Source organism: Polistes canadensis, unplaced genomic scaffold (assembly GCF_001313835.1).
Source record: "Polistes canadensis isolate GaletaPanama2010 unplaced genomic scaffold, ASM131383v1 scaffold_79, whole genome shotgun sequence".
Taxonomy (NCBI): domain Eukaryota; kingdom Metazoa; phylum Arthropoda; class Insecta; order Hymenoptera; family Vespidae; genus Polistes; species Polistes canadensis.
In genome coordinates this window covers 280,928-294,394 of record NW_014569626.1, presented here as the reverse complement: position 1 = coordinate 294,394, position 13,467 = coordinate 280,928, and the positions used below count along the sequence as shown (strand labels likewise).

The window sequence follows — 13,467 nt, the reverse complement described above, 5'->3', positions numbered from 1 at the left end:
CATTTCATTTCATTTCATTTCATTTCATTTCATTTCAATTCATTTTTTCATTTCATTTATACGCCGGTAACCAAAACGGCGTTTAATGATGTCTGCTGACCCAATATTAATATAAATCATATTAATATGCAATTATCTAAAATCTTCTATAACTTCTTGTTTTACGGGGTCTGCCATAATTATCTCAAAGGCTGTCACATATCCAAAAAAAAAATGATGGACATGGTCTAGAAAGCCTTTTTTTTTTTATACGAGAGACTCGACAGACTAACAAGATGTCGTGATAGTACTGAGTGGAGATAACTCAATTCAGTGAAACTGAAGCCCCTTTTGTGGTTCAGTAATATAGATATAATATAAACCCTATTCCAAATTATAGGTGTCTGAAAAAACATTTTTTTTTCTCAGGGCCTTCGCTTATTTAATTCCTTTCATCATTTTCATGTTCCTCTTCTTCGGAATCTGCATTATCGAGCCAGAGCAACCAACGGTATACCTAGATAATAATTATTTGTATATAACACTTTGGCATTTCGTGTCTACCCTAAATTACATGCTTTAATAACAGCACACATTTAATACACATCTTACACATATGGAGAGACACTTGGAGATATTGCTAACAGAAAATATTTCTTATGAAGGAGAGAAAGGTGATGGGAGATTATATTAAAGATTAAATTCAAGTATAATTATATTTTTCTCTTTCTTTCTTACCTGGAACAATGCTTCACCCTTGCCAGGATAAGCATCAGTGACGTCTTCTCTCCATTTACTGTAGGCATCTTCTTCGATGATTCCAAAATCGTAAAGTGCCACAAACCATCTTCTCAGCATCCCTTTAGGAAAGTTTTGCGAATAGCAAAAGACTTGTAATGCATGGAGAGCTGTAACTTGCGACTCAAGGGCGTGAAGGAATGTGTCAAGAAAGCCAGCATATTTACGCAACAACGTACGTTCCTTTTGTACCAAATCTTTGTCAGGAAACTGAGTTTTGTCGACACCAGGTGCCAATGTTGTTTCCTATTTCAAACAGATAAAATTCTCATAACGCATCATCGTATTAAAAATATTAACAAAATATTTTCCGATCTACTAACCTGAGTTATGTATTTAAGAAGGACATTCATTAGTGCGTTAATGAACGCGGCATCGCAGTAATGCAACGGATCTAATTTTTCCTTAATCCATTTGTAAAGTGCGTTTGGAGTTGGGTCCGTTTGTATTTGACGCCACATATCTCCTTGGATCCTTAGAAGTGGACACAAGAATGTTAATTCTCGATCCTCGAGAATCTCTCCTAGTCTTTCTTTCGTTTTGTCTGCTTCCGGTAACTGACTGATCAAATTAACTTTACTGCTGTTGAAAATTTGCAAGAGTTTTGCTTTTCCTTGAGTACGATGTAGTTGTTGAAGCGTCAGTAAAAACAGTGGATGATATTGGCCATTTTCTGTTACAGAAGTAAGATCTGTTAACAGTATTAGATTGTCCACTATGGCCTTGGCTGTTAGCAGAGCAACATGAGATGTTACACAAGGCACGCTCTCTTTTTCTGGTATACTGGCCACCAATTCCTTCCAGCCTTCGTGTAATTGTTGTGCATTAATAATAGTTTCTTTTTTTAATTCGAATACAAGCTTGGCTGCTAGATCTCGTTCGGAGTCACCGCGATCCAATGTATTCGAATATATAGTACAAATAGCATGACGCAAAAATCTTTCCGGTATCTTCAGATCTTTGAAGGCTGTTATAGCATCCTGAATATTAGTATGATTAGCAAGATCATCCATCAAGGCATTGACCTTCTTTAAGATTTCTTCCTTGGAAGGACCTTTATCCTTCTTTTCACGAGCTTTTTCTCTTTTATCTAAAGGTCCCTGTTTAATTATAATCGAAGGAGGCGCTTCTTTATGTAATAAAGGCGAACTGGGTTTCAATGTGGCAGTACGCAATAGTGGTAGATCCGAAGTTCGTCCTGGGAACAAATCTAACCATTCTTATATTTAATATCACTATCAATTATTACTACACTTTAATATATAATAATGATGATTTGTCAGAAAGCTTACCGCTGTTCAATGGTAGATTAGGATTGATGTTGGTTTGCTTAAACATCATAGAATTGGCCGAAGGTCTCAGGGACACTTCCTCAGGATGTCCAAGTAGCATTTTGTTTTTATTAAAGCGAAGTTCCTTAGTACTATCTGTTAATCGGGGAAAATAATAATTAATAATAATCCTAAAGTAAAAGAGAAGGAAGAGATATAAAAACGAATTGCATACTATTATTGAAATTCTGAGATGAATTATGCTGTTGCTGATTGTGTTTTCCTTGGAAGTTATTTGGGTGACGGTTCTGGTTCTGGTAAAATCCTGGTTGATTACGTTGATTATGACGACCATAACCAACTCCGGGAGTAGTAGAGAATCCATTCGGACTGAATGGAGACGGCATGCCAAAGGAAGGGGAAGTTAGAGGAATACTTCCCACCATGTCCATTTCTAATCCGCCACGACCCATCTTTCTTAAGAACTCAGCTCCGAGGCGATCCTCTCGTCTATGGAAGCCATTACCCCTCGAAGTTTCTTCGTTATCATTGCGGATTTGATTTATAGGCATCGGACCCTCGGTGGTAGTGGCCTTACGTGGTGCCCAATTATCACGGCGCAGTTCAATGACATCACGCAGCATAAATTTAATGCGTAAAGGAAGATCTCCGCTCTCTGCCAAGAGGTTCATACGTGTGAAATATTGATCCATAAGTCTGCGGCCTTTATCCGAGTCAAGGATACGGCCGCAGGTACGCATAATCTGGCAAAGGTATTCGATATCCTCAGCGTTGTACCCCCCGGATCCCCTTCGCCTTTTCTTTTGCAGCAATTCTTGGATGCAGTTGTGTAAAATACATTCCGACACGATGCCGAGTTTACCAAGTTCTCCGATAAACTTGATATGGCCAAGCATCTTGCGCTTGGCGATCTGCCGGCGATGTTCATCCAATGGGCTAAGTTCATCCTGATTTTCGAATGCCTCGCTTGCTTTCGAACGATTTTCAAACTCGTCCTGGCACTTGTTAAGTAAGAGTAATCTGAATGTACTTTGAGCTTTTTGACCTTCAATGATCGATTTTCGAGGTTCAAAGTTTGCAGCTTCGTCGGACAGCCGTTTGCACAGCTGTGCATACATAGAACTGTACTTGGGCTCATCAAGTGCTTTTTCAAAGATCTGAAAAATTGTCTCGATATCATATGTACAACATTTCATATACACATATCATTTCACACACACATAATGTGCATATCTACGATAAGCAGAGTTTTATAATCTAAATGCATCGATTGAAGAATCTACTTACCAAGAATATGACACCTTTGAGAATTACATTGGAGTTGAGCTCAAAATTGAGCAGATCGTTGCTCAGCTTTGCGAACTTTTCCGGTGTAAGTTTGTTAAGAATACCCCGCACCTTTCTAAAGATGAGATCATTTCTGCTTTCTGGGGTGAGTGCATCGCGTCTAACAGTCGAAGGAGGTATCCAGCGTTGCTCAGTGGATAGGGAGCGAATATCGTCCCTGGAAGGCATCGAATTTTTTTAGTCTCGGTGTTACAAACAACAATGCAACACGAAGGATTGTTTTTTTGTTTTGATTTTTTTTTTTTTTTCGGTGTAATTTTAAGCAGCTCGCGTGTATGATTGTTACTGTCAAGGCGTAACTTTTGTAGACCCTGACCTTCCTCCCGAGACACGAGAAGCACCCCCCGGTCCTGTGGGGTTGTCCGTTGTTGCGCGTAGTTTGGCCCCCTGAGTGATAAATCACAGCATACAGAACTTCTTTTAGAAAGCTAAAACAAAACGCAAACATATTTCTAAATACATCTATTAGATATTATTTTTACAATTGAAATATAACATAACATTTCCTGCTATTTAAAAAAGAAAACTGAAATGGCGGAATGGCGGAGTCGGTAAGGTAAATTCCTTAAAAATAAGAATTCAACAATAATTAAATCTTATCGATGATTCTATTCAATGAGAACTACCAGCTTGCTTTAGATAAACGATAATCTTAAGAAATGATCGAGAAGAATCTAACAACATTGATAGTGAATAACTTGTAATGTTTTAATTATCTATTTTCTTCTTTCAATTATTTGTATATCGTAGTAGAAAATTACCGACTGAAATAGATCAATAAAGGAATTTGAGAACCACTGTTCCGTAGGTGGCGCTAGTTTGATCATTTTTTTAAATCCATGTGCAATATTAAAAAAGACAAATCAGTTTTAAAAAACAATTTGACGAACTTTTACGTAACTAAAAGAAAGAGAGAAGGCGAATAGAATGAGTAAGCGTTTCGGCTTACAAAAGAGATGATCAAATGGCTTCTGGTATTTGATATGTACGAGTAAGAAGACGAAGGATATACCCTGGAGAGAAGCCTCTAATATAAAGAAGAGGAAGAATCTCCACAGAACACATAATGATTGGTCACGAAATTAGAGAAAGAGAGAGTGACTAGAGACTTTCGATTAAACTTGAAGTAAGCAGAAAACAACTTTGATCCCCAACAAAATGTCCCTACATGGTTCGTCGTACTTCTATAAAGTAAAAATGGGAAGAGAAGAGAAGCATATAATATAGGAGAAGAGAATAGATGTGTATATGGGGCGCGGCTCATGGTCAGACGGTCAGTGACCTCTTCCTTCCTTCCTTTCTTCCTTCGTTCCACCTCGGTCGGTCTCGGTTCACCCCTTCGGCCGATTTCGCCGAGGCCATCCCGGCCTTCGTTCGTTCGGCGAAGGTCGGCTCCCTTCGGCTTCCACCGGCTCTGATCGCCATGACACCAAGATTACCCCGGGCTTGCGAATGATCGTGGTACGAAATGCATATTTTATCGTGATAAAAGTAAATCTTCAGTGCGCTTGTTTGCTTGCTTTTGCTAACCGAACTCTACACCTTTTTGTTAGCTTTCCAATCCGTAGCTACACTCAGCGCCCACTTCTCTCTACCTCAAGATTTTTGTACAAATTTATCCAATGATCCTCATTGGATAACCGAAATTGATGCCTCAAAAATTATTTGATCTAGTGATCCCTGTGTGCCTGTATAACAGTTTATAGTAATTTATTTAAATCCTCTGTATATAGAACTCTTCGCATTCTCCTATTAGTAAACATATACACACATGCACGCACTATTGCAAAGTGCAAGCGCATCAGAGTACAACGCCCTGTACGAGTCTAACTGAGGTTGAATCTTCTTTTCTCTTCTCTTTTCTTCTCTTCATCTTTTTCTCGAGATAAAAACATCTTCTTAACTTCGAACATTTTCTTACGAGGAATTCCTTAACTAGACAAAGAATTTTTTGATACACATAACACAACGATTGCCACACGTCCAATTAATTTATAATTTATCGTGTGACAAGGATGACAAAGCAAAATTTCTATTACAATTTCAGCCACATGCATATCTAGTAACATTATATTTCCAAAAAGAAAAGAAGCTTATTTAAATTTTGGCGCTCTAATCGATCGCCATTACGAGCTTCAATTAATCGATACGTGACGCTGTCACGAAACAAGAAGAATAAAAAATGATAATAAATAAATAAAAAGAACTGATGAAGAACCTTCGAATTCGAATAAGAAATAAGAGAACTTGGAAAAAAGATATCGCACGTGTACAGATTTATCATTCAAGCGTCGTATGTTAACGCAACAATTAATTTTGCACTTCCGTTGGCCGAGTAATACGATAAAGTTTGTCTGCATTTATGCAGTTTCCATGAAAAATAAATGCAATGTATATAATGTATGCAATGCAGCAACAAAGAGAGACATCTAGAATAAATAATTTCAACATATGAATGCATTATTTTAGCATCGTTTAGATATGCAATAATATTATTTGTTAACATGCATTCACGCACGTGGAATGATTATTTTTCAACTATTTGAGGTGAGTACCTTGAGATCTTAGTACGAAATTTACGTTGGATATTAAAAACATTTTAAATCGTACATTTTCTTTTTTAGCTGAAGAAACCAATGACGTGGAAAATAAAGAGGTAAGGTTAATTTTGTCGTCAATGATATGCACGTGATAATATATACAGAACTCTATGACGTGCGACATCATTTTGCAAGCGATACCAAATAAAGATTAAAAGAATGCCAACGAGAAGCATAATAATAAAGTTTTCTTCGTCTCCGCAATGCAATTGAGATTCCTCGAAACCCTAAAATGGAATTCTTTAATGAATTTATCTCATTTTAAATATAAAAATACTTTCACCTACTGGTGGTTTATCATTTTTTATAAATGAATCTTATGCAAATAAATCAAACTAGATTGCTAACTAGATCATCTCAATATGGTTAAAAAATGTGCATCGGATTATTATACTTGCATCTACGTTTACTTTCAGATATACAAGGTGACACTAAAATCATATAAGTCGTATATAACAAGGTTCTGGTAATTCCTAACAAACGATTGAAAATTCCAGAATGAGATATCAACCAACCGGTCTGACGAGAGAAAAGATGGTAGAGATTTGTTCAAAGACTGGGAAAAATTTAAATCGGAATAACATTCGAGGTAGAAGAATGAAGACCGCAGCTTCGAGCGAAGTGGTCCTTGAGAAATCATGGTACATAAAAAAAAAGGTGGGGATAGGCAACGAGAGAGAGAAAAAGAGAAGCTTGTGTGTCGGCGATATAGGAGACAAAGAGATAGCGATGGAATGACGTAAAGGTAGAAGAAGGAAGGAAGGTTGCTTGTCTTCTTCCCTCCATGGATATTCCTCGCGAGACTACATCTCTTTTACTCTTTTTTCTCTCTCTCCACCATCGTTGCGGTGTGTCGTTGTGTGAAGAAGCGTTCTCTCTTACACGTACTAACGCGTATCCGTTTCCATCCAACTACGCAAGCAGGGTTGCCAACCTTTATCAAGATACAAGCGGATGAGCGATACTTCACAAAAAGTTTTCTACAGTGAATTAAATTCGATTAGAAGAGCAGCTAAACGCGTATACCGAATAAAAATATCTAACCGATGGCTTCGAAAGATATTTATTTAAAGAAGAACCTTCAAGGGAGGGAGGTGAGCGGTAAAAAAAATGCACGAAACGAAATTTCTGTTTTCCAGGACTCTCCTTTCTAAAAACACAAAATTCTATTTTTACGCGTCGAAGTCTGGCTGCTCCTTGGGTTAGACTCTTTAAAGACAGAACGCTTTTGGGAGTTGTTTCGGATAAGGGGGTGAAAGAGGTAGGATCGGTGGTGAAGCGGTTAAAGCGCCAGGGCAACGCCTCTTCTCTGCACAGTCGAGGGGAAGTTGTGGGGAGGAGGCTGCTGCTGCTGCCTGTCTCAGGGGTGGACGGAAATGCCAAAGCAGAGGGGTTGCTTTGCCATTCGCTCGATGCCTAAGCCATTTTTAATATCTGACGATGCTTACTACATTTTTTTGTTTTCAGATTTCTACCGACTACTAAGAGAACATTTCCATGTAATTCAACGAAGACAAAATTTGCTAGTAAATTAAGCAATAAAAAAACAGGTCGAATTCTTCGTGACCTACAGATTTGAGAAACAAATGTGCGTCCGCGCACATATTCCCTGTTCCCATTCTCATCGATCGATTCTTATGATGATAACGTTATTTTATGGAACAAGATTTGGAGAACGTGTGACTAATATAAACATCGCATCATCTGGAAAGAACGAAAGTGTTTTTTAAACACATTGCCCTCGTGTCTCGAACGAGACACGTTTAAATTCGTCCATGACATTAGGAAACGTTCCAATCGATAACCTCCTCATCGCTATCGATCCTCTCACTCTCCGCCTTTCGCGCAACCTCCTTGCACCGTTCATGGTCAAAAACGAGACTACTTTCTTATAAGTCCAATGAGAATTTAAGCCTTTCATTACATTAACGTACTATAGTTCTACTTATTTTTTTAATTAAACAATTAAACATAATAACCAAATTCTAAATAGCTAATATTTTATCAAATATATATTGTCTTACAATTAGTAATATTTTTCTTTTTGCAATTAGATAAGCTATTAACAAGGAATCGTAGAAAAAGTTTAAACTGGGACAAGCTTATGACCCTGGTAGCCATGTCATATACCGTGCATAGGCGTAAACTAGTCTTTCTAGCGAACTGAAAGGAAATCAGTGCGTCTATTCATAGTCGGATGAGCGTTTGTTAAATCCACCGTGACAAAGAGGCCATGTATATATGGATGTTGTATGTATTTACCTAACGTACACGTCAAACGTCATGCTTTTTTCGTTCCTTGAACGATCAGAGAAACCGTCATATGGTTTCCCAAGAATGGATATGTATAACTAAATCGATCGAATCAGATCTCTTCTTTTTTTAATTTCTGTCTATATACCTTGGCTATAGATAAAACCATGACTATGTCATGTCAAAGGACTCATGTTTTATCGACGCTAATGTATGACCTAATTTTATTTTTTCATTTCTGATTAATAGTCTCATTAATTGATCATTAATAATGTCTTTTTCTTTTTTTTTTTAATTGTTCCAAAGTACACAGTACCATGAAACTTTTTGCGAATTACTCCTAGATGGTGCTTCGAGTCAAGGATTCGATCTGTGTCACAAAATGGCCGCTTCATTAAACCCAGCCTCTCACGGAAGATCGTTATTGGATCTTTTAAGATTACAATGCTTTCTAATTATTACAATTATATTGAATGCAATCTAAAAAAAAAAAATCGAATTGTAAATACAGAAAATTAATGAACGTTTACCGAGAACGCGAATATGTTATAACTGTTGATTCAATTTAATTGCTTATTATCAGAATAACAAAGGACTAAAGTAATATATTATTTTTACTAACGATTGCAGTTTTAATATGTCAGCTGCATAACTATCGTTGAGTCGAGTATCAAATATAAAACAGCGTTAACTTAAGACCACTGAAAGTAACTCGATAGACAGTGGTATGAATCATATGCCGCGTCTGGCTTGCATTACCAGATAACGTGAGATAACGAACTGGTACAAAGAACCTTTCATTTTTTTTTCTTTGTTATCGAAAAAAAACACACTTCGATCAATAATCTTTTATCTTTGTTTATAACAAAAAAGAAAGAAGAATAAAGAGTCGACAAGAAAACAAACGTATGTGTTTTTGTGCATTGAACGATAGTTTTTTATGGCAGTAATATACGAGAAATAAACTAACAATTGTTATCGCTTACGTTACCCAAGTTCGAATCGCATTGGTTTGCAGCAACTTTCGCTATGCTATTGCATAGAAACTACCCAATGATATCTCACGAAATTTAGCACTGTTTGGAAACGAACTTTGAAGATACAAAGTTTGATTACTATTATTATCGGTTTAACGATGTTAGCCTATTATATTTTAAATGTTTGATAGTAAAGGATGAGAAATTGCGAATGCAACAATAACGACAACTACACAGTGGACAGGAGGAAAGCAATCGTTCGGTCTAACGATGCATGACGTTCATCCGGTGGAAGGGTCGAGTTACTCGAGACTGGAAGTTAGAATCATAGAGACTCGATGATCGATGATGAGAACAGAGAAGAGATAGATACAAAGAATTGAAAATAAAATAATACGTATTCGAGAAAATTTCCCGATATCCAAAATTAGATCTACGAGAACAAGTACAGGGCCGCCGCTTTGGTGTATTTAGCCTTACGAATGTGCTTTAAAAATAGCCACACTACCTCGCCAATCAAGTAATTACCTATATCGACTGGGCTTGTTTCTCTTATATTCGATACATCCTCGCGTTCCTCGTCAGCTGAATTTATCGACCAATAAAAAAATCACTTTAGAAATGGCGCCATTTTTAAACTAATTTCAAACTTCTTATGTTTCATTGAATTTGTTATTTCTATATAATCTTGTTAATTGTGTTTAGATTGTTGTTGATGTGCAACAGTTCTCGATTTTTTTGTTCGTAGACATATTTTTTAGCAAACACGGTTGAAATAATTGTGCCATGGCGTGTGTTGTATAGCGGAGGTAAGTAAAATCAGTCGATAAAATCGATACTCTTTGTTGCAAAAGGTGAATTGTGAAACCGGGCTTCTCTCTCTCTTTTGTCATGACCCGATTCTAGAAAGTACAAGCAACAAAAGCGAGGTCTCGAACTTTAAAAAAAATATCATTGCCAACCGCTTGTTTTTATCGAACAACACTACTAATTCTTTCGATACTAGTTTTTATCATCTATGTAAACTAAAAATAAGAAAAGAAATAGACAAGATTTTAATAAAATAACGAAGGAATGAAATAACATCAAGGGTAACTGCACAATGACGAATAATTTCAGTGAAGTAACGGTAATCTTGGAAGTTGGCCTTTAAAGTACCGTAACAATTCTACGTTTCCTCGTCCTAAGAGGCACGTCTATTGCCAACCTTGTAGGAATGCACTTAGAAAATAAACTTTAAGATAAGGTCAACAAGTAAAAATTACGAAATTTAAGAGAAATAATTTAAATAGATAATATTTCAAGAATGATTATTCTGATAGCTATGCACACATAAAAGTTAAAATGCAGCAATGAAATCCTTTTAACCTTACTGAAAAAAACCTAAGAAATGATTTTTCTTATTTCATTAGTGTTAAAAAGTATTAAATAAATGCAAAAGGATTTGAAATTACATAAATCAACTTGTACATGCATCGGTTTTTAACGAACTAATACAAATGGATCGATGCATTGTTTTAGGATACCATCAATGGTAATAGTAAAACGTTGGAAGGAAAATTTCCCAATGAACAGTTAGGATTTACCCACCATTGTCCTATCTATCTATCTCTATCTTTCTCTCTCGACGAAATATTTATGACGATACTAATTAATTTCAATGAAAAGACATATTTAAATAGATACGAAAATGTTGAATTATCAATTCACTTGAAATACTGAGTCATTCCTATTAATCATTAGCACACGATTATGTGGAATAAATTACAAATATTCATAATGTTCGTTAATGTTTAAAACTCACTAAATGTGAAATTGTCGATGTTGAGACATACAATGTGAATCAATATAAATGTAAATATGAAAGTATATAATAAAAAAACAATAAAAATAATAAAAAGAAAGGAGTAACACGCACCTAAGTTAAACAGGTTCGAAGGACGAAGAAGAACTCGCGAGTCTACGCTAACGCATTTGTCGGGAACGTTCGGGTTGCCCCCACTACATACCTTTGTCAGTACTGCCAACCTAACTACACTAGTCTGCCATCATCCATATCTATCTTTCTCCCCCTCTCTTTCTTTTTACATGCGTGCACACGCGTATAGAGCAAAGCTAATGATCGATGAACGGTATGAAGTGAGAAACGTGTGGAATACTGCACGGCTGTTTACGGTCTTGCACGAAGCAACACGCCAAGGCCGATTTGTTTTACTACAGGAAAAAAAAATAAAGAAAAAGAGAGAAAAAGAAAGAATGTCTCTCGAATAAATAAGAATATAAGTATGTCGAGATAATCGAAATAAATGTGAGAGAAATGCGATCGAAATGTTTCTGTCACTCGAGATAATTTGCTTTCTTTTTATCCTTGTACCTACCTAACTGAAGTATGCAACACTCGAAAGAGATCGAGATAGAAAAAGAGAAGGGTCTATAGATTACTATACATAAACTATAGTAAGCAAACGCGTTTGACGTAAGCCAAGCGTCGTCTCAACCCGATGATGACGACGACGCTTCGTTTCTCTTCGTCTCATCTCGTCTTGCCCCGCCTATCACCGAAGTCGATGAAATCTTCTTTCTCTCTCTCTCTATCATGCTCTTTTGTAACGATAAAAAGCAGCATTCGTAAGCAAAGCCAGCGAGATGATGACGATGACGACCATGTGAGGGCGTTTTAAAGAATTTTGGTTAAGTTGGCCTCGGAATTTACAGAAGAAATATTTGAGAAAACATGTACATTACATTAACATAATTTCTTACTATCAAACTTTTCTTTTAAACAATGCTAATTTGACAATGTACAAAAATATTTTATTGATTCTTCTTTATTTCAATGAACGTACGATTATTTGTTCTAAGAAAAGAAAAAGAGAGAGAGAGAGAGGGGGGGGGAAGAGAAATTCGTGGAAGTAAACTACGTCAAGTATTGCGTGGGTGCATGAAACAGCTTAAAGTTTAGCGTCCTTTCTTCATCTTTTTCTTTCTTTCTCTCTCTCTTTTTCCTACACGCATACACACACACACCCATTCACATATCATTACTTGCTTTTTTTCTCTCTCTCACGAGTTTAATGCACTTTACCAATCGAGAAAACAAAAGGCAGTGGCATCCTACGAGCAATCGAAACTATACATTCGATAGTTTAATCGACAAAAGGCAGTCGTTATCGTGTATCAATCGCGGTTTACTCATTGATAAAATAAGCGTGATATATATCTTAAAATTGATTCGAGGAAATAGAAAAAGAAAGACAAAACGGAATAAAAATGTTGGACGAAGTAAGCAGGAGACACTGGAGAAAGTGAAAAAAGAAGGAAATGGAGCAAAGCCCGATAATGGTGCACGAGTTTTTAACAAATCGAATAGAAGAAAATTGTTGGTAAACGTTTTTTTTTGTCCAATTTACTAGGCGCCATCGTTAAAGTTCGTTCGTTCCTTCTCTTTCTATATATGTATATATATACATCTTTTGGTATAAACGAAGAGGCATCGGCAAGCCTCGAGAAAGTTCGTTCCTACCTTTACTACAATCTTCTACACGTTTTATGTCCCTGATGGAATTCACTCGACACGTTGGAAATTAAGTAGACACGACACCAACGCCTTTTAACGTATCTCAAAACGACCCGTTTCAGATTGCTCCTTCTTATAACTAAAGTAAAAGGAAATATATCGTTTGAGCGTCTACTTACGGGCGACGACGGTTGTTGTTTCTGAAGACTTTCGCAATCTGTCGGTTGTACTCGGGTACTTCCGTACGATAAAATAATCAATTCAACGTCTACGAACTTACTATCTTTATTCATTTTTAATCCCTATTATGTCTATCGAAATTATTTAATCATTATTTATTTTATTATTTTTCATTTATATTACTTTTAGTCAAAATTTTCAATAATTTTTATTACCTCTTAGTAATATTTTCAACTTCAACTTGACTACGTTGGTGATGATTTATGCTGGACGGTAGTTTAGCCATATCCTGACAAATAAACTTTTAACGGTCAATTCTTTTTCTTTATTATTTACGTATTTCTAATTAGTTTGAATTTATCTTAATTCCTATTTAATTTCAATTATTTTATTGTATGAATTAATTCGATAGGATAAGTTATTAGTGATCGTGATGTGTATTTCGAGTTGCTATTGATCTCGGTAGTACTTCAGTGAGTCTCTAGTTTCTTTAATACTATTCACAATTTGTTTGAAATGAAAAA

The 13,467-nt window shown here is 36.2% G+C and overlaps 1 protein-coding gene across 3 annotated transcripts; it reads right to left on the bottom strand.

The window, feature by feature from the left end:
* Positions 1-27: 27 nt before the first annotated feature.
* LOC106786650 (eukaryotic translation initiation factor 4 gamma 2) lies at positions 28-13,015 on the bottom strand. Of its 3 annotated transcripts, none has more exons than XM_014748275.1 (7): positions 12,943-13,015; positions 3,357-3,844; positions 2,284-3,226; positions 2,070-2,204; positions 1,101-1,987; positions 718-1,023; positions 28-496 (listed from the first exon to the last, which is right to left on the bottom strand). In XM_014748275.1, the coding sequence occupies exons 2-7, from the start codon at positions 3,582-3,584 to the stop codon at positions 422-424; spliced, it is 2,574 nt and encodes an 857-aa protein (XP_014603761.1). In that variant the 5' UTR covers positions 3,585-3,844; positions 12,943-13,015; the 3' UTR covers positions 28-421. The 3 variants fall into 3 exon arrangements, with proteins under 3 accessions (XP_014603761.1, XP_014603763.1, XP_014603762.1); XM_014748277.1 differs by lacking the exon at positions 12,943-13,015 and adding an exon at positions 12,770-12,904; XM_014748276.1 differs by lacking the exon at positions 12,943-13,015 and adding an exon at positions 11,165-11,259.
* Positions 13,016-13,467: the final 452 nt, after the last annotated feature.

Excerpts from the sequence above, each read along its gene's own strand:
- LOC106786650 (XM_014748275.1), bottom strand. The coding sequence starts at position 3,584 with ATGCCTTCCAGGGACGATATTCGCTCCCTATCCACTGAGCAACGCTGG. Across the intron at positions 1,024-1,100 it reads TTCTTAAATACATAACTCAG|GAAACAACATTGGCACCTGG; the intron begins GTTAGTAGATCG and ends TGTTTGAAATAG. Across the intron at positions 497-717 it reads AGGGTGAAGCATTGTTCCAG|GTATACCGTTGGTTGCTCTG; the intron begins GTAAGAAAGAAA and ends ATTATTATCTAG.